This window comes from Scleropages formosus, chromosome 21, assembly GCF_900964775.1.
Source record: "Scleropages formosus chromosome 21, fSclFor1.1, whole genome shotgun sequence".
Classification (NCBI taxonomy): Eukaryota; Metazoa; Chordata; class Actinopteri; order Osteoglossiformes; family Osteoglossidae; genus Scleropages; species Scleropages formosus.
The window spans coordinates 11,190,123-11,212,998 of NC_041826.1; the positions used below are offsets into that span (position 1 = coordinate 11,190,123).

General features: G+C 48.3%; 1 protein-coding gene across 1 annotated transcript; it reads left to right on the forward strand.

The window, feature by feature from the left end:
* Positions 1-1,500: 1,500 nt before the first annotated feature.
* LOC108918780 (integrin alpha-X-like) lies at positions 1,501-22,837 on the forward strand. Its single transcript, XM_018726311.2, has 30 exons — positions 1,501-1,610; positions 2,568-2,685; positions 3,671-3,765; positions 4,658-4,713; positions 7,065-7,179; positions 8,029-8,159; positions 8,295-8,440; positions 8,667-8,820; positions 8,914-9,046; positions 9,149-9,222; positions 9,411-9,540; positions 12,315-12,463; positions 12,758-12,901; positions 13,055-13,258; positions 13,521-13,651; positions 13,773-13,933; positions 14,756-14,892; positions 15,194-15,322; positions 16,310-16,383; positions 16,505-16,637; positions 16,760-16,867; positions 17,626-17,705; positions 18,141-18,227; positions 18,435-18,495; positions 19,775-19,876; positions 19,983-20,036; positions 20,205-20,312; positions 20,922-21,014; positions 21,371-21,478; positions 21,745-22,837. Exons 1-30 carry the CDS (start codon positions 1,553-1,555, stop codon positions 21,883-21,885), a joined length of 3,414 nt encoding a protein of 1,137 aa, XP_018581827.2. The 5' UTR covers positions 1,501-1,552; the 3' UTR covers positions 21,886-22,837.
* Positions 22,838-22,876: the final 39 nt, after the last annotated feature.

Consider the following 22,876-nt stretch of genomic DNA (forward strand, 5'->3'; position numbering starts at 1 on the left):
CTGCATTCACTCGGCATCCAACCCAACACCAGCGCAGTGCAGCAGCTTCATTTGGCCACTCCTCCAGGAGTGACCTGTAGCAGGCCCCACTCCCAAGGGGTTGCTTAGACCTGGGTTCAAGGTGTGAGCTGGTGGGCAGTGGAGCTGTAGTATCGGGCAGGGACAAACTTGATGAGCAGTTCCCTGGTGCCCTCCCCATCCTGGTCTAAGTGCTCTTTTAGTCAGTTTAATGGGCAGTTTAGTTTTGCTAACAGCTGGTAGCATAGCGGTTAGAACTGTTTCCTTTGGGCCCAAAGGTCACAGGTTCAATCTCCAGCTGTAATACCCTTGAGCAAGGTACTTACCCTAAAAAATTGCTTGAGTAAAATTACTGAGCTGTATGAAAGGGTAAATAATTGTATGTACTTTAACATTGTAAGTTGCTGTGGAGAAACATATTGGCTAAATGAATAAATGTAAGATCTTTGGCCTTAAAGGGCCCACACCCTCTTTATGTGTTGTCTTATCAAAGAATGCTTTTTTGTTTTGCACTTCTTGATCTGGGAGACCTGCTGCCCTTCACCAGAGCCCCACCCAGCTGACCACCATGTGAGAGCACTGGAACTTTACAGATATATCCCAAGGCTGCGACAGCAGGTCATTTTCTGGGACTCAAACCAGCAACCTCTGTGACTGCACTGCACTTGATGCACTGGCTCATGGAGTGACACTCTCACCGGGAGCCACGAGCTGGTTTCCCACGGTGCTGCGCTAACCATCCTTGGGCAACTCAACCACCACTTCCACTTTCAGAGAAGAGCCCGCCCAGCACCAGCCCACAAACACAAACACAAACACACACACACACACACACATGCAGCTCATGAGTTGAGATTCAGCACACGCTTTATAGTAGTACCTGTGGGGGGGGTCACATCCTTCCAGTTGGTGTAATGATGCCACCTACAAACTAGGAGAGTAGTTAAAGAACAGTAAGCGCCTCATCACGGTATCTGTGCTTCTTCTTCAGATCTTGTGGGAACTGAGACATCAGAAGAGAAAAAGACAGGAATAAGATGGTTTCTGGTCTGTGCGGCATTTTTATAGTTACACTTGATGTCCTTGTCCCTCTGTGGGGCAGTAGGTGGCGTAGTACTTAGGGTACTCGAATGCCGCCGCGCTGCACCTACCCTGAACTAATGCGGCACAAATCACCCTGCGGTTTAAAGGGATAAATTGGTGTTCAGTTCTGCAGTGCCCCCTCACCGCCACCCGTTTTAAGAGGAGATAAGTCCGATAGGTGTAAATATAACAGTAAATGAGGTGGGGAAGTGACCCATGAGTGGCTGTGCATCATTACGTTACACATGAGCTCCTCCGATCATCAGCCTCGTTCGTCACCGCTCGCCGACCGCGAGTCATTCATCGTCATCGCACAGAACTTTCGCTGAACCGTCCGCTGTGTCGCCACGCCCACCGGATCCCTTAACCATTCGGCGCGCGCCCACACTCCTACAGCGGCTGACAGTAATGCGGGGTCCTGTGGGCGCCGGAGTCACGGAGAGCAGTAAAAATGCAGCGAAGCACAGTGGAAATACTGCAGCTCGTGAGTCTCATCGCCTTTCTGCAAAGTAAGTCTCTACAGGTGGAGCAGCGTGTGTGAAAAGAGCGACAATTAATCATGTGCGCGTGCACTCGATTTCTTAACACGATCTGCTACGTCGTTGCAGCTCGCGCCGTTTAATTTTTTACCATTGGTCTTCTCTAAGGGTCTAAGTAATGTCGCTGATTCGATCAGCATTTACTCATTATTATTATTATTATTATTATTATTGTGACTAAATGGCGATTTGGGATTTACGTTCCTAATCTGTAATTGTTTTCAGCGTATAAAAAAATAATTCTCTGACAATTGAATTGGTCGCAGGGCCACAGGTGGCAGTGCTTAGAGTTGTCCTCTTGTAACTGAACCCGGGTTCGAATGCCGCCCCTGCTGTGGAACCTCTGATCAATGTACTTAGCATTAACTGGTGATACAGTAAAAAATACCCTGCTGTAGAAATGGGTAAATCAGTGTATGTATCCCAGTGTACAAACCTTAGACTGTACCTCAGACTGTATGAGGTCGCCTTGGAGAAAAGTGTCAGATAAATGGTCTAATAATGAAGCACACAAAGCTGAGATCATACAATAATGCGGTAATAACACATTATACAATAATACTGTATCAGAAGTTGAGAAGATGGCATTGAAGGGAACTGCTCACATCCTGCACAAAGTGCTTCAGTCGCTTTCTTTGGTCTCTCCTTGAGATCTGAATCCATCAGCTGAAATACTTGATTGAGAGGAATATAATAATAATAATAATAATAATAATAGCCTCATCATTTCTAGAGAACACTTTCTGGGTTGTTTCCAAAGGGTGCGGAGGTGTGTAAATCTGCTCCTGTTACTTGTAGAAAACCCCATTTCACCACTTTTCCCCAACTTTCTTTCTAATTTGCACCACTGTGTGTGTTCCTCTTGTCCTTTGTGACACTGGGTCTGATATCCCTTTCCCATGATGCCATGCTCTTCTGTCACCTCAGACCAGCCCCAGACGCTGTGCTTCAGTGTGGATACCGAGAAGCCCAGGGTGTTCGGCGGCGAGGAGAACTCCTACTTTGGACACCGCGTCTGTCACTTTGGAGCCACGGCCAGCGACACGTGAGTGCTGCCGATGCTGGGACACACCTGGGGCGAAACATGCGTGGGTGTCCTTCCCTGTGCCTTCGGGACCATGAACCCTGGGTACCGACCCAACACGCGTCAAATGGACAACAATAATAGTGACACACAGAGGTCCTCTAAGTGTCGTCTCAGGTTCAGGTGTTTGTCCTGGTGGAACCAGCTTCTGTGGAGACACAGTGATGTTGTGGACCCTCGGATTCATGTGGTATTTGGTTGTGTAGGATTTACGTTTATTGATTTCTCTGACACTTTCTCCAAAGCACTTGCTGTCAGTAGCTGCTACTCCAAGTCAGGGTTACCTGGAGCCTATCCTGGAGGCACAGGGCACCAGGATAGTGGGGATACACCCTGGACAGGGACAGTGTACCAACTCATCACAGGGTAGAACTGTGTGTGTGTGTGTGTGTGTGTGTGTGTGTGTGTGTGTGTGTTCTTACAAAACATAATATAAATAACACAGAAGTGGAAAAAATAAGTCTGTGGCCATAGAAGAAAAATTTAAAGAATTGAAGAGAAACTAATTAAGGGATACATTCTTATTAAAGTTGTTGTTGAGATTATTTTCCCACAATAAGCATAAATGTCAGGAATAATTTGAGTATCCGGGCATCAGGTCATTCCACGTCACTGAGGTTCAGTGAGACCCCCCAGAGACACTCTGTCTGTTTCCCTCAAACCTTTTGCTGCCTCTCCGTGTTGCTTATCAATGAAAAAACTCATGCAATTCAATGTAAGAACCTCATGCATTGATCACTAATATTATTATTATTATTATTATTATTATTATTAACAACAACAGTAGTGGTAATCGTTCAGTCCTTATGATAATTATGATAACACTGAATGCTGAACTCTCATTGAATCTTTCTTTTTGCACCCTGGTCGTGATGCTGGTGTTGTGTGTCGCTCACCCCTTTCTCTCCTCCGTCTCTCATCCGTGTCCCCCTCCCCCCCTTCCCAGGCTGCTGGTCACGGCCCCCCTCTTCAGCAATGCGACAGGTGGGATCTACCGGTGCTCCTACCGTAGCGGCCAGTGTGACTTTCTGTCCGTTGAAGGTACCCTGTTTTACCTGACATCACAGGCAGTCCCATAAGGACTCTTCATGTCTGCTTTTAAAAATGTGATGCTGAGATGCAGGGAACATTTCCTGCATGTAAACTTTGCTCTGATGGTCAGATCTTCTGTGTGAAAAGTTTGCTTCCACGTGTTTCTCAACGGAATATAGTAACCCTTCCACCAGGCCTTTAGGGGAGGGGAGGCTCTTCCGGGTGTTTCCGCCTAGTTTCCGCTGCCTAGCAGAATTCCAGACCACTTCCCATTTCCTGTATTCGTGTATCCTGTAATTAAAGGCAGACACATTGCCAGCAATGTTATCTTCATGGGCGACTAATGACATTTACAAGTTAAATTCGTCTGAGTTAAAAAAAATAAATAAATACTGGACATACGTAAAAGAAAAATGACCAGTGTTTTTGTTGTTTAAAATCAGTTATTTCGAGTCTTGATTTTCTGACTTTATTTAAAAATGGTGCCCAGCAGTAAGGGGGAATATGTTTTTCTTGAACGATTTTTTTTCCAGAATGCTCAAATGAACATCCACTAATGACCATTTACAGAACATCTCAATCCTACACACACAGAGTGGGCAGTTTAGAGTGACTGGTTCCCAAGAAACACAGGTCTGTGGACTGTGGGAGGAAACCAGAGCATCTTGAGGAGACTGAAACAAGCGCAGGGAGAACAAGCAAACGCCACACGCACACTCAGTCGTATTTGAACCCACATCCAAACCTGCGGCCCAGGAGCTGTGAAGCACCAGCACTACCTGCTGTGCCACCTTATTGCCACCAGAAACTGAAACGACAAGTTCATTTACTCACCCAGAATGGTCAAGTGCGTTAAAATGAGCGTGGCTTCCTACCAGTGTGACCCTCCGTTCTGCTGCAGGGGCTGCTGGGACGGCCCTGGGGTTGTCGCTCACCTGTGACGCTCGCAAGGCAGTGGTGAGTAGCTTTACACCATGTTACTGCGGTACCAACCTTCACAGCTCATGTAGCCCATAATGAAGGCAGCTGCTATGACAAACGTGTGTTACGTTCAGCATATTTCATTAGATCAGTCTTTGCTGGGAGGTTTGTCTTTTTCCCCATTTTATCTTTGCTTTTTAAAATGCTGAGAGCCACCTGTCTGCATGCAAGTTGCAACATACGTGAGTTATAATTAATCTGATATTATTAGGGACAGAAAAGCAGCTTTTCAAAAGCGGGAGGTGCGCTACGTCGGGCATGAACACCTCTAGTCTGTTTTCAAAACGGCAGTTGTTTTGTCATTTTCATTCTGGTTGCAGTTTCTTTCCTTTTTACTTTACGATCTCACTTCCTTCTTAATATCGACACTTCTCATTGTTTCTGCGGAAAATTTCACTGCGAGAAGGTGGAGCTCGGTGACACTGCACACGTTCCAGGGTGCGAGATACAAATTGATTGAACCGGGGCTTTTACTGTGTTCTTGGGTAATGTGGAGCGGAACTCATAATGTCATAACCTGACTGCATTTAGTCATTTAACAAGTTCACTTTTTCTGCAAAGTAATGCACAATTTACATTTATTTATATAGCAGATGCTTTTCTCCAAAGTGACTTCCAATGAACTCTGTGCAGTGTTAACAGTGATTATTAACTAATATTTATCATGTTAACATCTTTAGTCAAGGTGACTTGCATTGTTACATACAGTAAATTACGTCCAATTGTTCACACTGCCGTACAGCAGAGCGATGTAACGGACACACTTACGCACACAGCAGTTGGTTTGGAGTTCATCTGAAACTCACCTTTGTACTGTGGGAGGAAACCAGAGCCCCTGGAGAAAACCCACACAAACATGGGTGGAACATGCAAATACCCCGCAGGCTGAGCAGGGATCGAACCGGCACCCAATCGCACCATCCAAGTGCTGTGAGACACCAGCTCTACCCACTGCACCACTGTGCCACCCATAGCTGGATAATTGGATTCTGGGAATTATTATTGGACTAATAAAAGACATAGTGAACTTTTGTATTAACTGCCTGTTGGGGACTTTTTGCTGTAGCTCTTTCGCTGTGGATTTGGGGAACTTTAAATTTCCACATACGCTTCCTGTTTAGCACTTCAGGGTTTCACAAGCAGATGATTCTTGTGACACTTGTACTCAAATTCATGTCCACCACCATAAGGCTATATACTCCGCATGCGCGTGTTTCTCAGCGGAGGCCGAAGGTGACGTGTGAATGCCAACCAACCAATGTCAATAACCACTTGACCTGAGCGAGGTCACAGCGAGCCGGAGCCTACCCGGCAACGCAGGGCGCAGGGGACACACCCTAGATGGGACACCAGTCCGCCACAGGGCACCTCAAGCAGGGTTCGAACCCCAGACCTGCTACACAGCGGATGCCAGCCATACCCACAGCACCACCACGTCACCCCGTGTATGAGTCACTGTGAATACAAATTGAAATTTTTCATACTAAAGTTCAAATAAATATATAATTACATTTTTCAAAAGCATTTCAAGTACCTTTTCTGAAGCACAGTTGCAGGTTTTCTTTTGACATTTGCTAGTTCTGCTCTTGATTTCTTCTCTCCTTTATTATTAGAGCTGAAAGCTGCAGGTTTTAGTGTTTTACTTCTCCAATAATCTTGATGAAATACAGGGAAAAAATTTAATCAAACTACAAGCAAACCAGCTCAGCCTGGAACCTGGGATCAGACACCCCGGACCAATGCTTTCATGTCCTGGTTTTTACATCATGTATAATGTGACAAACATTGTACACTTTTCTCCAAAATGACTTGCAATTATTTACCCATTTAAACAACTGTGTGTTTTTACTGGAACAGTTTAGGGTACTGACCCAACACATGTCAAATGGACAACAATAATAGTGACACACAGAGGTCCTCTAAGTGTCTTCTCAGGTTCAGGTGCTTGTCCTGGTGGAACCAGCTTCTTGGAGACACAGTGATGTTGTGGACCCTTGGATTCATGTGGTATCTGTTGTGTAGAACTTACATTTATTGATTTCTCTGACACTTTTCTCCAAAGCAACTTACACTGCTAAGTTACTTACAATTATTTACCCATTTATTGAACCAGAGCAATTTTGGGTAAGTATCTTGTTCAAAGACACTACAGCTGAAGGTGGGATTTAAACCTGTAACCTTTTGGTATAGAGGCAGCAGCTCTAATCATTACACTACCAGCTGCCCGTTTTAGAAGTTTAGTTCATATGTTAGGGTGCTCATGAGTGCTGCAGGTGAGTCAGCGTGGAGAGAAGGACAGGCTCACCTGGCAACTCCCCCCCCCCCAGGTGTGTGGACCCCATTTAAAACACGACTGCCAGAGTTTCCGGCATCTCAACGGGCTGTGTGTGGAGCTGGACCCGCAGTTTGCCATCCTACAGAAGCAGAGGCCTGCCTTCCAAGGTGCCCTATCACACCTTGTGTCGCCGTGCCACATTCCCCACCTGTTCCACTTATACCGCAAGGCCACAGTCCCTTAACCGCAATCCGACCTGAGTTTTCTTTTCCTCAATTTGGTGCCAAAGCGACGGAAATGCTGACGTTCCCTCTTCTCAAAGATGCTCAAGCAGCCAGATAGAGATACATGTACAGGTGTTTAGCTCAGTTTCAACCTGTATGTGTCACATTTTACTGATTCACTGGAGTGTTTATGGTCACTATTTATCCCACTGTTTCATTTACCGCTTCATTACTGCATGAATAAACTGTAATATTATTTGTAGACTTTATTTATCGACCTTAGTGGGAATATCCATACATTTTGTAGCAGAAACGATACTGTGTTTGATTGCGGGCTGCTACTCCAGGCCCTGCTGGGAGGGTTATGTACTATACAGTATAAACATCACATTACCTTTCTGAAATCCGGAATATTCTGAATTCTGAAAGAAGCAGTCCGAAGGGTTTCGGGTTAGGGGCTGTGGACCTGCACTACTAACAAATCTACTACTCATAGTACTTATACTAGTCCTACTGCTACTACTGCTACTTCTAGTAGTTTTTAGCTGATGTGTTTATTTGTTGTTTTTACCCAACTTACTGTTAGATCATCAAATTTACTGTGATTTCCACATTTATACACCATGGTAATTTCTGCTGTATCAGTTCTGGGTAAGTATTTTTATTAAGGGCACTGCAGCAGGAGGAGGGACTTGAACCTGATTCCTTTGAGCAGAATGAAACAGCTGTAGGCACTTGGCTAACACTCTTCGGGGCTGCACTTGCTCGTGGTCTTGCCTTTACCCCCTGCAGAGTGCCGTGACTTCGGGCTTGATGCCGTCATCCTGTTCGATGACTCTCAGAGCATCAGCAGAAAAGATTTTGAGACCATGATCTCATTCATCAAGAACATCGTGGGGATGTTCACCAATCCCCGGTTGCAGGTGAGTGAGCTGCAGCAATCACTTCCACCTCATGGAACACCTAGAATTGAGCTGCTCGTGTGCTTGAGTCCTTCTCTCAATGGTATATAGATAGATAGATCCATCCATCTCTCTCTCTTTCTGTTTCTCTCTCAGGTTGCCGTGGCAAAATACTCCACCATCGCTCATGCTGTCTTCCACTTTGAGAACTTTGCTGAGGACAGGAACCCTGAGAATCTGCTCCATAACGTGCAACAAACACGGGGACAAACACACACGCCATCCGCCATCCGCTTTGTCCTGTGAGAGACCACACATTAGATGATGGAACCTTAAAGGGATTCTCTCTCCCCCCCCCCCCTCCTCCCTCTCTCTCTCTCTCTCCCCCAGTGGTGCCACTTCCACTCTTTTTCAATTCCTGTGTTCAAAGAAAGATGTGTTTTGTTGCCAAAGCTATTTCATACAAAGCGTTTCCATCTCCTCTTGTCTGTCTGTGCCCCGCCCACCTCCACTGGCCCCTCCCCTTAGTGAGGACATGATGGTTGAAGAGAAGGGGATGAGGCCTAATTCCAAGAAGCTACTGGTGGTGATCACTGATGGCCACTCCAACGACCCCAAAGAGACATTCGACAGAGTGATACCGCTGGCGGAGCAGATGGGCGTGACCCGATACGCCATTGGGGTAACGGTGCTTTGAGCTGGGGCTCGGGCTGCATCCGTGTTAAGGTGCACCACAGCCTCGTTCCATCACCCTCCTCATGCTCATTGTCCCCAGGTGGGGAAGCAGTACTCCCGCCAGGAGCTGGAGGTAATCGCTTCCTCACCCAGGGATGTGTTTGAAACAGAAAGCTTCGATGCCCTCAGCTCCATCCAGAAGCAGCTGAGTGAGAAGATCTTCGCCATCGAAGGTAGGGCTGCACGCGTCTGCTTTCACGTACACCCCGGCAGTGGCAAAAAGTGGCACTCTGTGTCCCGAGATGACCCCCGTCACCTGTCCCATTTCCCCCCAGGTACTGGCCAGTCCAACTTCACCACTTTTCAGCTGGAGTTGTCTCAGGGGGGGTTCAGCACAGCTCTCGTCCAGGTCAGTACTGCTGCTTGTTTCCATCCCTTACTGTCGCCACGGTGACACATAAGCCGCAGGATAGACCACCACCATGACGCCGGGGTGGTGAAGTGGTCACGTGATCTGAGACCTGTTGGCTCTGTTAGAAACTCCCATTGATGCTCGAATGTTGACCCCCCCCCCCACCAATTTTCCCTGTTGGGCAGGAGACGACCCTGTTTGGCACCGTGGGGGCATATGAATGGTCAGGGGGCATTGTGGAGATGATGCCTGGGGCAAATGGTTCCTTCATCAATGCCTCCGCCCAAGAAACCGACATGAAAGACTCTTACCTTGGTGAGCTTACAGTCTGTCTCGCAGTGAAGCACAGTCAAAATGCGCAACTGTATTTTAGACACGTATTTTATGAGTGCTATGTCACAAATAGTGTACAACTATTAACTAGTAACTTTATTTACTCTCACTAATTGTTACTTGGGTCAACAGTAAGGATGGAGTCACTGACTCGGGTTCACTGGCAGGTAGCATGGCAGTTAAGGGTGTGACCTGGTAACCTGGAGTTTCTGCTTTAAGGACATTCAAAAGAACATGATTCTGTGTTTTGGTTAAATAACTTAATGCTACTTTTAGACTTATTCATTTATCAGGTGCTTTACGTTACAGCAACTCGGAGTAAAACAAAATCACTTCACGAGACACACAAACCTTGTCAGATTTCAGTCACTGCATGCAACATCATGTAACAGAGGGTTTGCTTGTAGAGTTCACTGGAAGCACAGAGGTGGTGGAGACAGATGGTGTGATGCGAGTCTGAAGCAGATGCATTGTGAGACAATTCTTGAATGTGGGAGGGATTCAGCAGCTTTGAGGGATGGAGGGAGATCGCCACCATATTGGAGCCGAAGCTGAGAACCAACAGACACGAGTGTAGGGCCACTAAGCAGGCAGAGGTGGAGGAGCACAGTGCTCTAGCTGGGCTGTAGGGACTGGTCAGGTCAGGTCCTCTAGGTATTAGGGTTTGAATGCTTTGGCTCTTTTGCAGGCTGTGACCACAGTGCTGAACATGACATGGACAGGGGTGGCACAATGAGTAGCACTGTAGCTCAAGTAGTACTGCTGTCTCAGTGCCTGGTTGGTGCGAGAGGAAGTGGGTTCAATCCCCGCTCAGTCTGTGTGGAGTTTCCATGTTTGCCCTGTGTTTTGCATGGGTTTCCTCTGGGTGCTCTGGTTCCCTCCCACAATCCAGAGAGATTCAGGTTCACCCATCATGTGTGAGTGGCAGAGAGAGAGTGTGTTCCACTGATGTATGGATGAGTGACCCATTGTAAATAGTGTACAGTACTAGCAGTGTAAGTCACCTTGGTGAATAAGGTGTGTGGGCTCATAACACTACATAGAATTTGTCGGAAGTCACTTCAGGGAAAAGCGCCTGCTAAATGAATAAATATGAAGGTGCAGGAGATCGGCGAAGAAAGATGAGGAGGAGCAGTACATAGATTAAAATATTGATTTTGCAGCTATTAATAGTAAAGAAAATGCAGTGAGAAGTATGAGAAAACCGGTTCAGGGTGCGGGTGCGTAGTCTTCATAGATTAACACCGAGGACGATGTGTCTCCATGGGTGTGTGAAGATGAGCGATCTTTTATTTGTGGTTAGCGTTTTCGCTGTGCCCGTTGCTGTACTCACGAGCTGTCTCGTTTCTCAGCAGCACCAGGTTGCCCCTCACGCGTACATATCAGTCTTGAGGGTTCGAGGAGTTGTATGCAGGAAGGTGTGACCACAGATAGCTCGTGACCACGCGGCTTTTAGTGACGCCTGTGCCGACACGGTGTGAAAGAAGCGTCGAACATAACATCCTGCTGCAGTCGTGTCTCTCTTACTGTGACATTCTTTTCTGGATTCAGCATGGTGTACTGCGGTAAATTCATTATACCACAGCGTACTAGATGGCCTAATGATTTGCAGCCCATTACATACAGAACCTGATCAGTCACTGCAACCCTCCTGTTCTTTTCCACATTGGGCTGCTTGGAGGTTTTACACTCGAGAGGTTTAAAATCAAAAGTCTGTAGGTTCTCAGTTTCAGCCCCGATGTGGTGGAAAGAGCTCCCTGTGTCCCTTAGAGCTGCTGAATCTCTTCAGTATTTAAAGAAGGGGCTCAAACCTATTTCTTCCAGACCTAGTTCTCTCCTGATCTCTTAAACGCTGAATAAATGAGTCCAGCACCATCTGTCACCAACACCTCTGTGTTTCAATACAATTTAGTTCCCTGCAGTTCAATGCAATTCACACACACTGGCTGAGCCGCTCTTCCCAAACAGGGTTGTGGGGAGCTGGAGCCTAACCCGGCAGCAGAGGGTGAGGGGCTGGAGGGGGAGGGGACAAACCCAGGATGGGATGCCTGTCTGTCACAAGGCACCCCCAGTGGGACTTGAACCCCAGACTCACCGTAGAGCAGGACCAGGTCAAACCGACTGTGCCACCGCACCCCCTCAATACATTGAATTGAATTGAATTGAATTTAATTGCATTTTTATAGAGCACCATTGTCACACAGTGACGCAGAGCTTTGTACAAAGGCTCAGGAGACATAGTTACAGCATTACAGTAAGGGTTTTGTATGTCGTTAAAGAAAGTAAGTACACACACACACAGAGTCTGAAACTGCTTGTCCCAAGCGGGGTCGCGGCAAGCCAGAGCCTAACCCAGCAACACAGGGCACAAAGCTGGAAAGGGAGGGGACATTCCCAGGACAGGACGCCAGTCCATCGTAAGGCACCCCAAGCAGGACTCAAACCCCAGACCCACCAGAAAGCGGGACCCAGCCAAACCCGCTGCGACCCCACTAGGGATAAGCAGTTGTAAGAGCATTATTTTTGGGATCATTCTCACTTTACAGCTTTTCCCCCCAAGTGCCTAAAACTTTTGCACAGTACTGTATGTATGCATGTGACGTGCTCAGGGCAAAAACATTGGTGTTGGACATACTAACTGAGCTTTCATAAATGTGTGTCCTTGTCCTGAGCTCCAGTCACTTTGGAGAGAAGTGTCTCATAAATGTCAGTTTAATGTGTCCCCCATTAGCCCGTGTGCGTGTGTGTGCCTACAGGGTACTCTGTGGCAGTGGCTCAGGTGGACGGTACCACGGTATACTTTGCCGGGGCTCCAAGGTACCTCCACACAGGCCTGGTGTTGGGCTTCCAGTGGCAAAGCCAGAACCACACCTGGACCATCACTCACAGGATACGTGGGATGCAGGTACTGAAAAAGCACACCAGAGAAACACACCATCCCACGGGGGGTGGGTATGAGGGGGGTGCGCAGGAGAAGGAGGGAAATGAAAACATTCTTTGGTCAAGTAAATAATTGGTAGATCAGTGTAACAAACAATCACTATAACCTGCTGTGGAGAAAAGAGTCTGTTAATAAATATTTATGATTCTTTTAATAAGCAGAGTGGTCAGATTTTCTCCAGAGCGGGACACACGCAAGCAGAGGCAACAGGTAAACACTGAATTACAGAAAGATGGCAATTTCCTTTGTCCTGTCCAGCTGGGGTCCTACTTCGGGGCAGAGCTCTGTGCGCTGGATGTCTCGGGACACGGATCTCGCACTCACCTGTTGCTTGTCGGGGCCCCCGAGTACCATGGCAAGGGAGTCGGCGGGGAGGTCCGCATCTGCCCCGTGGAGGCTGGGGTGAGTCCTTGCCAGCAGTGGGGTCACTCGGAGAGCCCAGTGACACCGCAGAATTCCCAGTTTACTTAAACATAATGGATACCAGTTTTGGCTTTAGCCACATTCTCTACTTCTCTCACACACACACACTCTGACCACCTCTCTCCGCCCCAGGTGAACATCAGCTGCCCCCTGTTCCTGCGCGGTGTCCCAGGCGCCGAGATGGGCCGCTTCGGGGCGGCCGTGTCTCCCGTACCTGACCTCAACGGGGACGGCTTCCCCGAGGTGGCTGTGGGGGCGCCGCTGGAGGTCGGAGGCAGGGGGAGCGTTTACATCTTCTTGGGACGTTCGGGGGGCCTCCACAGCGAATATAGTCAGGTGAGTTACATCAGTGTGCGTACCATCGGTGTGGTTCTGTTTCGCACATCTGTACAGTCAGCAGTTGGCAGAGGGCTGAACCACAAGGTTGTAGGTTCAGGATGTAGGAGGAACATTATTTCTGCAGCTAAATTCCAACCGGCTGAATACAAGGTAAAGGAAACAGTAAAGCACAGTTTTACACTTACAGTTTATCACAAAGTCACATTTCAATAACGAGTTGGAAATGAGCACAAATGGTTTGCTCTCTCTTCCGGTCCAGAGGATCCTGGGTACGAGCGTGGACCAGCACCTCCGGTATTTCGGGGTGTCCGTGCACTCAGCTGGGGACCTGAGCGCCGATGGGCTGCCGGACCTGGTCATCGGGTCACGAGCTGCTGCAGTTGTCCTGAGGTACTGAGACAGGGTGCGATGCACCGTCTCGATGGTAACTTGGGCCGTAGAGGATGTGTAGGATACACGTATGGTGTCCCTTACGGAATCCCACCCTCTTCTGCACAACCGTTCTTCCCAGATCACATCCAGTGATGTGCGTCGCCACATCTGTCACCTTTGACCCCCCGGTCCTTCCGAGCCACTTCTTCCACTGCGCGGCCTCCCTCAGGTTTCACGTGCCCGTTTCCGTGGCGACGGTGTGCGTCGCCGTGACCGGCATCCACACGGGAAGCATACAGAGTGAGTGAGTCCTCTCCGCGGTGTGGTTGAGACCCCGGCTGGCCTCAAGGAGCTCAGGACGGAGCACTGTTTTTGAAGCAGTCAGTCAGAAGAGCCAGATTAGTTTTAATTGCTCAGCACAGCTTCGCACATCATACTTCATTTAAGCACAATATTTCAGTTCTGTTTTTGTGTTTAAGGAACTGAATGAGGAACTAACAGTTGTTGCAGATATTGTTCATATTTCACAAATGCATTATACATGTGATGGGGGCGTGGTGGTGCAGTGGGTTGGACCGGGTCCTGCTCTCTAGTGGGTCTGGGGTTCGAGTCCCGCTTGAGTCGCCTTGCGACGGACTGGCGTCCCGTCCTGGGTGTGTCCCCTCCCCCTCCGACCTTACGCCCTGTGTTGCCGGGTAGGCTCCGGTTCCCCGCGACCCCGTATGGGACAAGCGGTTCAGAAAATGTGTGTGTGTGCATTATACATGTTAGAAATGCAAGAGAAGATTGATGGGCTCGTAGCTCAGGTCGTTGATTCGGATGTTCAGGTGTTCACCAAACTTGGCATTCGGACTGCAAACATTTCATCGCCAGGTGAGGAAACGTTTGCAGACCGAATGCGAAGCTCAGCGAACACCTGAACATCTGAAACATGCGGTTATACATGCGGTAACACGGCTGAGGGTTTACAGTAGTACCTTTATACCATGTGGTCAGTACCCATACTGTTAGTGCTTGTTAAAGCTGCCCAGATTCTGATCAATGATTCTGATCTTTAATTGCATTGAGAGATGTTGGCCCTGACCGGTGTCTGTCTCTGGGGTCCGTGTCTCGAACCCCAAGCTCCCCTTCAGGCCCAGGTGTCTGTGTCCATGGAGCTGGATGCCAAGACCAAGCCGGCACGTCTGCTTCTCTCCTCCTCGTCCTGGAGTGAAATAGTCTCAGGGAGGGTGTGCCGCAATGTCTCCATCAGCATCCCGGTGTGTCTCTGTTCAATTTCAGTTTCAGTGTATCCCTCACAAGGTGTAAGGAAATTCACCAGGTGTTTAGCGGTGTCTTGTTAATGACAGAGTTGCAACCTAGAGGTTGCTGGTTTAAGTCCTTGGTTTTACTGAATCGTGGTACTTTTGACCAAGGTGCTTGACCAGTAAAATCCACAGCTTTATAGGTGGATATAATTTTATATTTGCAGAATACTAATGATGAAAGTCAGACACCTAGAAGCGTGTCGTGGCCAAATAAGGATGTGTCCTTCCTTGCCCCCTGTGTCTCCCCCCTCAGGTGTGTGTGTCCGACTACAGTCCCGTGCCTCTTACTGGCCGTTTGTCGGTTCAGGGGCAGGAGGTCGAGGGGACTGAAGGACTAAAGGCCGTTCTGAGTCCTGACTGCCCCACCACCTTCTCCTACCCGGTCAGTGAAACACATGGAATGTGTATGTGTGTGTAGGGCGAGTGCTTTGGTGTGTGACTATGTTCAGTACCTCTTCAGTTAGTGTATCAGAGCACTTTTGAGCACTACTGAGAGGACGAGGTCGGTGAAAAGACAATGCTTTACTGGAATGTCTCTAGGGGATATGTCTTCAGACACGTTTAGCTCTTGAGAACAACATTAAAATAGAATAAGCGTAAGATCGAAAGTCTGTAGATTCCCGTTTTGGCTCCAATGCAATGGAATGAGATCCCTCTGTCCCTCAGAGCTGCTGAATCCCCCACATTCAAGAAGGGTCTCGAACTCATCTCTTTGAGAGCCACTTCTCTCCTGATCTCCTGATAGTTCCATAAATGAGTCCAACAACATCTGTTACCACATATTTCCTGTTAATTGTATATGTATATAGAATTCAATATATAATGTTATGTGCGCCGGCAAAAACGTCTTATTGGACAAATCAACCCTACTTTGACAGTTATGTGTCTGTATTTTTCATACTGTGTGTCTGCTGTTGATGGACTTTTGTTTACTTTAAGTTGTACATCACTTGGGAGAAAAGCATCTGGTAAATGAATAAATCTAGAAGTTTATGTAAGTGTAAAGAAACAAGGTTTGAGGAAATCACTATAAATATGATAAATGCAGTGTGATAAATACTGTACAGCGGGCCAGGGTCACAGAGAGGGATTGGGGACCCTCCACCACCATTATTCATAGTTCAGTTACCTGTTTCTTTCCTTAATTTACTGTGTTTTTACCTCACTGTCAGAACATCTTTCAGTTCAGGTCTTTTTTGCCATGAAGGTCAGAAGGCCGGTGGTGTTCACCGTAGGGCCGTATCCTTGCCCCACGTCCCCCGGTCTGGTCCACCACTGGCAACACACTCACTGCCTTTGGGTTGGCAAAGCCTTATGTGTGTGTGTGTGTGTGTGTGTGTGTGTGTGTGTGTGTGTGTGTGTTCTCCAGGTGTTTCTAGAGCAGGTGTGTGGTGAAGACCAGGTGTGTGTTTCTGATCTCCAGGTTTCCCTCAGTGTCTCCAGGTAAGGTCCGTGTCTCATGAAGACCCGTGGACGCCCCCCTCTCGTTCAGTGTAATCATACATACATGTACACACACTGAATACACTATGGCTGACAGCCCTGCCCCCCACCACTATCCCAGGCTGGTGGTCGTCAGAAGTCCTGAATTCTTGGTAAACCTTCCCGTGAGAGTGTTCAACCACGGAGAAGATGGTTTTGGGCCGGCGCTCACCCTGGTCCTCCCGTCTGCGCTGTCCTTTGTCCGTGCCACAAAGGTCAGTCGGTGGCTTCCGCAGGCAGCGCCGCCCATCATCTGTCTGCTGGAGGGCGGCGACACACGCCTTTCAGAGGTGATGATGTGCTTGCTGGCGATGATGATGTCACTACGTGTCCACAGTCTTCAGGGGCAGTCGGAGTGAGGTGTACGCCCAGCGACAGGAGTCTCGGCAATCGCACGCACACAGTGTGTCAGCTCAGCTCCGCTGTGCTCGTGGCCGAGACGTCGGTGAGTATCTTCCGTCTTGGTTTTGACCGCCGTCCACAAACTGCCGTGTCACAAGTGAAATAATTTGTATTCCGCCACAAGCCATGTGGCCGGTCCAGAGCGCCAAAGGGCTGCCTGCAGGTCACTGGCTGACGACCGCAGGACGAGTTACTGCGTTCTCTTCTGCCCTCAATCGGAGCGACTTTCCCAACACGCTTAGTCAGCAGAGCTGCTTTCCACTTAAGTGTTTCTGCTTGGGTTGTATTTCGACACGGTGATGTAATTGTAATCCACACGTCACACTCTCATAAATGTTCCTTAAAGATTACGATGCCTTAGTGTAAACTTACAGCTGCTTATTGCACCCAGCGGGTGGGCTGTGCTGAATTCCCTCTCTACATAGCGTTGTGTAAAGAAGTAGCTGTATTCCCGCTGTAATTAAAAGGCACAGTGGGTCATCGCGTAAAACCGAGATCTATACGTGACGCGGCACTGCGTCCGACACGACGTCTCGCAGCGCAGGCAGTTACCTTAGCGACGGTGGCGAAAGACGAGGCCGTTAGCATAAAGCGATGGAAAATCTGTAAATCTCTTCTTGATATTCCAGAACACGGTGTACACGAGGGAACTTCCCTGGCTGCTTATTTTAACTAAAGTAATGTGAGCAATTGCTTATTCAAGAGTTGCCACCGTTTAAGAAAAGGCAGGGAGTTCCCTGCAGGCCACGGGTAGGTACTGTATATCCACACAGTGCTCACGCGGAGCGTCCCCTCCTGCAGGTGCCGGTGCTGGTGTACCTGTCTGTTTCCGACCCCTCCTCTCTGACTGAGGAAATGACGGTGAACGTGTCCGTCAGCAGGTCAGCACAGCAGCCGCTGAGCCGTCACACGCCTCCTCGTCATTTATAGCATCCGGAGTCACCTGCCCGTGAGCCGAACTAATGACCTCCTGGTAACAAGCTGCGTATTTGACCCACCTAACCCGCTCCAGAACTAACGCTGTACTGGGTCGTCATCCTACCTGCCTGCTCCCTCTCTGGATTTTCTCTCTAAGCTGAGTTTGGCGATGTGTAAATATGAGAGCTGTGAGTATGAAAGTGAAACAGAAGCACTTCTTCCAAGGGTCAAGCAGCTCTTGCATTTATTTTGCTGTTATGTGCTCTGCCCAGTTGATTTTTACTGTCAGCTGTGTCAAAATAAGTCCCAAGACACACCGTTACATCACCACCTCTGCGTTCCTGCCGTATCGGCCCTCCCTTAACTCCGAACCATGTTGGTCCCTCCGTCTCCCACAGTACGAACGAGAATAACGACACGCTCCACGACAACTCGGTCAGCTGCCCCCTGTCCATCAGGATTCCCATCAACGTCATTGTAAAAGAGTAAGTGCCAGGTCTGCGCCTTTTAACCCTGACCGAACCGCTCTTCCAGCAGCCAGCGCCACCGTGCCCGCATGCCGTCGTCTGTGGAAATGCGCGTGGGTCACATTCCAAGCTGGAGTCACTCTTTCCCGTTGCGGTTTGTACGAAACAAAGGCCTGCCGTGGTAATAAATGCTATGAATTTTCACACGGATCATTTTCGTTGCAGCGGGGACTCGACTCAGCACGTCATCTATCCAGACAGAAAGCTGGTGGAGCACATATACAGGGTACCTCCTCCTCTGTCTGTCTGTCTGTATTGGTTATATACAGTAGTGTGCCCGTCTGTGTCTCTCTCTGTGTGTGAACAAGCGTCTGATGCCGAAAGGATTTGACAAAAATAACCTGAACTTTCACGCCAAACTAACCAGTTCACTGTACCTGACCTCTTCGATCGGTGTGAAACATAACTCAAATACAGTCACTTTGTAGAGGCTCTCTAGGGTGCTTGTAGCTACTGTGTCCAGGGCGAACTGTCCATCCCCTGGCAAGACACAGCGACACATCCAGAAATCCTCTGTGGCACCGTCAGAAGGAGTATGGAGTCCACGATAAACTACTATCCAGTCTTATTGCCTGTCGTTGCCTCTGGCAGTCTGACTGTACTGTGCTGCCGGGATTAAAACAGCAGGCAGTGACAACTGTACGCGTGCAGGAGGAGCGTGACGAGAGGCGTCCGCGCATCTCCCGGCGTGCTTCCTCCGGTCGAGCTTCCGCACGCAGAGCCGCACGTAGGGTCAGACTTTACAGACATCGCAGACCCCGCAAACAGGAGAGCGGACGGCGGTCGTCTAACTTAACCGACGCCTGGAAAAAGAACGTGTCTATAAAGGAAGTATTTAGAAAGTGTAACATAAACATTTAACACTCTTGAGGGTGCGACTGCAGTGTTGCAAAGCAGCATGACGAGCAGGGAAAAGAGCTGACTGTGGCCTGGTGATGCAGCCTAAGAAGCGTATGGTCATTGGTAATAACTTACAATGTTGCTCAAACATTGTAAAGCAATTTACAGTGTTAAGGTTACAATTATTTACACATGTGGGTAATTTTACTGGGGTAAATTAGGGTAAGTATCTTGCTCAGGGGAACTACAGCTGGAGGTGGGGATGGAACCTGTGACCTTTGGGTCCAAAGGCAGCAGCGCTAACCCTTGTACTACCAGTGGCCCCATGGGTCAGAGAATACCAACCAACCAACCTATGTCTACAACCACTTGTCCCAAGCAAGGTCGTGGCAAACCGGAGCCTAACCCAGCAACACAGGGCGTAAGACTGAAGAGGGGACACACACCCAGGGCAGGACGCCAGTCCATCTCAAGGCACCCCAAGCAGGACTCAAAGCCCAAACCCACCACACAGCAGGCACTGGCCAAACCTGCCACCCCACCACGTCCCCTGTTCAGGGAATAGCAGAAAAGAAATATAATTTGCATACATTAGTCAGTCTAATGTCGCACAACTTTATATGACTACATGAGTGCAAAAGATTATTATTTGCTTTTTGTCTCAGGTGGAGAACGTTGGCGAATCACCTGTGCCGCTGAACCTGAGCTTCACGGTGCCAGTGGACCTTGGCTCTGGCCTCCAGTGGAACATATCTCTTCCTGAGACGGTAAGTTCAGAGCCAAGTGGGCCTCTGAGGAGCGGAGGTTTGGTCTTTTGATATTTTTATGTGTCTGGAAACTGGCAAACATCTATGTGCTCTCTATGATCCCCAGGATCGAAGCAGAGCAACATGTACCCGTAGCAACATCGCCGCCGGTGTCGGACAGGTGAGTCCTGACTGCTCCTCTGCATTCCGCCTCTCGTGCTCAAGTGCCACGGATAAATATGGGAAAAGCTCCTTTTAAGAGTATCTGTGTTTGTAAGTATTGCTGAAATAGTTGCATAAAGGGCTTTTTTCCGCACATTTCATGTTCAGAGCTCTACTTTTCTTTTAGCCCTGTACTGGAACCCTTTGTCAGCATATTGGCTGCATCATCACTCTGCTGAGCAGCACTCAGCCAATCGCCTTCAACTTCTCCGGGGCCGTTATGGGGACCATGAAGGTAAGGCCGTTTCCTCTTCTTCCTCCCTGCACCCTACTATCGGTATTATTGCATCCACACTGTAGTCTGTCTGTCGAGCCCTTTTTAATGTTCCTGAGGAAGTAGAATATTTTAGTCTTGTGTCTGGGAAAAGGAGGCACGGTGGTGCAGCGGGTTTAGCTGGGGCCTGCTCTCGGGTGGGTCTGGGGTTCGAGTCCTGCTTGGGATGCCTTGTGACAGACTGGCATGCTGTCCTGGGTGTGTCCACTCCCCCTCCAGCCTTGTGCCCTGTGTACTGGGTTAGGCTCTGGTTTGCCACAAGCAGTTTCAGACTGTGTGTGTGTGGGGTTGTGAAACCAGATCCTGCTCTTTAACAGGGGTCAAATGAGCAGCATGTTAACGCTTCACTGTGCTCCTCTGGCGCATCGTGGTGCTGCAGCAGGTGTAGCGCTGCTTCCTCACGACCCCTATGCTGCTCAGATACGAGTTGGAATCCAGCTCAATGGACTGGTGTCCCATCCGTGGTGCATCTTTCCTCAAACCCTGTGCTTCCAGGATAGGCTCTGGATCACTGTAATCCTGCACCGAACACCACGGTAATGGGTGATATATGGATGTATTGCTGTGCAGGTGAGGCAAATGAATGTGTCCAGCTGGGCTTCCCTGTCCTTCGATCAAGAGCAGTACACCCGGTTTCCCGCAGACTCATTCCACAGCCTAACTGTGAGTATTCGCCCTGCCCGTTTTTGTCAGCTCACCACCCCAGAACCCGAACCGCAGTGGACACGCATATTTCTGTATTTCTCCATGAGCATCACAGCATTACGCAAATGTAGTTCTACTGAGAGCAGTGAAGTCCAGTGCACAAAGCATAATGAACTCAACTCACTACAAGTCTTAAGGGTTTGATATCAACACCGAATGCCCTCCCCAAAGCTTTGAACAAAAAAGTTTTCATTAAATGAAATATTAATAAGCTGTTATTGATGTGAGATGGATAATGACTTTTGTGCCATAACTAAACTCTGATAGCCGCAATACGCATCACTGGCATCAGCATGTTTCTCTCTCTCTCTCAGATTTACACGGTGCTAGAGGAGACCCCCCCCATCCCCACTGCCCTCATCGCCGTTGGTGTTTCTGCTGCTCTGGTGCTTTTGGCCATCGTTTTCGTGGTCTTGTATAAGGTAAGAGTGTCTTCAGTGAGGATTCTGGGAATGGGTATCAAGCAGGACATAGAGACAGTGCGGTCAGGAGAGTCATTTGCCGGCAGCTGCTGGTCACATGACTATTGGCACCCAAGCTATAGTAGGTCATCACGCCACATGGAGGGTGTGAAGGTCGGAGCGGAGACAGCGTTCTTCCTAAGTTGACTGTTTTACAAGACTGCATACGCCTAAGAAACTAACCTCAGAGTTTTTTTTTTTTTTTTTTTTTTCTTTTTGCTGCACAGCGTGGCTTTTTCAAGCCAAGATTTGCACTAGAAGATCAGAATGGCGGTGGCGGTGAGAAGACTTCGCGCCCCGATGATGTAGACACCATTCTGGACAACATCCCCAGTGGCAGAATAGAAGTGTCCCAGAGCAGCTTTTGAGCCTGAGCAGCAAAGTCCACCTCTGACGAAAGCCAGCCAGGAGGGGACAGTGAGCAGACATGACCAGTTCATATCATCCCAGCGTTAGATGGGCACATGCAGCATGAAGTTTGTGAGTGACCAAGTACTGCACCAGCATTAGGTTGTTTTTAATATTGTCACCCAGAATGCTGTAAACTGTAAGTCGTTGCCGGAATCTTCTGGAAGAGTGTCAGCTGACGTGCAAATACTGCCAAGGAGCCTTGGATCAAAATTGGACTGTGGGTCTAAATTTCCATTACTTTTTGCAATTTTGTGAACTACACTTATCATTTTCTAGTGCGTCCACATTGCATTCATTTTTAAGCATGAAATGAGATTACTTGTGAAATCCTAGCCCTAGATAAAAACCAACATACTGTTACCGAACGTTTTCAAGGCATCTGTCGAACGGGGACAGATGAAGGTGGTACACTTGGTGCACCTCACCTTACAGACAGAGGCTGGACCACAGCCTGTTTGTACCTCATTTTGTTCATAATCCAGTCACTTTTATTTCTAAATCACAATCAAAACGATAACAGTACGGACTTCCCACTTATTCACCGGTTAGGATCTTATGTTTTTATTAACAAACTACATCGAAATTAAACCCGATCCGAAATGACCAAAAGCGTGTCATCTCCATAAACTTCTATTAAATGCTGATTGTTGGCAGATCTGTCTTAAAATCACATACAACATCTCTCACCTTGTTATTGATCACCGACACTCAGGAACACCAGACACAAGCTGTAGACACTGAGTTGTATTAAAGCTGTTTAAGCCTCCAATTGTTTTTCGGTGCTCTTTACTGCCCCCTGTCTGCTGTCTGCATAAATACAGGTCACTTCCCTTCTGCAACAACCTTCAAAAGTAAATGTGACGCATGATGACAAATGCCACGCATGACGACAAATGCATCTAAAAATAAAGTGGAAAATATTAACCTTTAGAAGGAAATGGAGGGGAA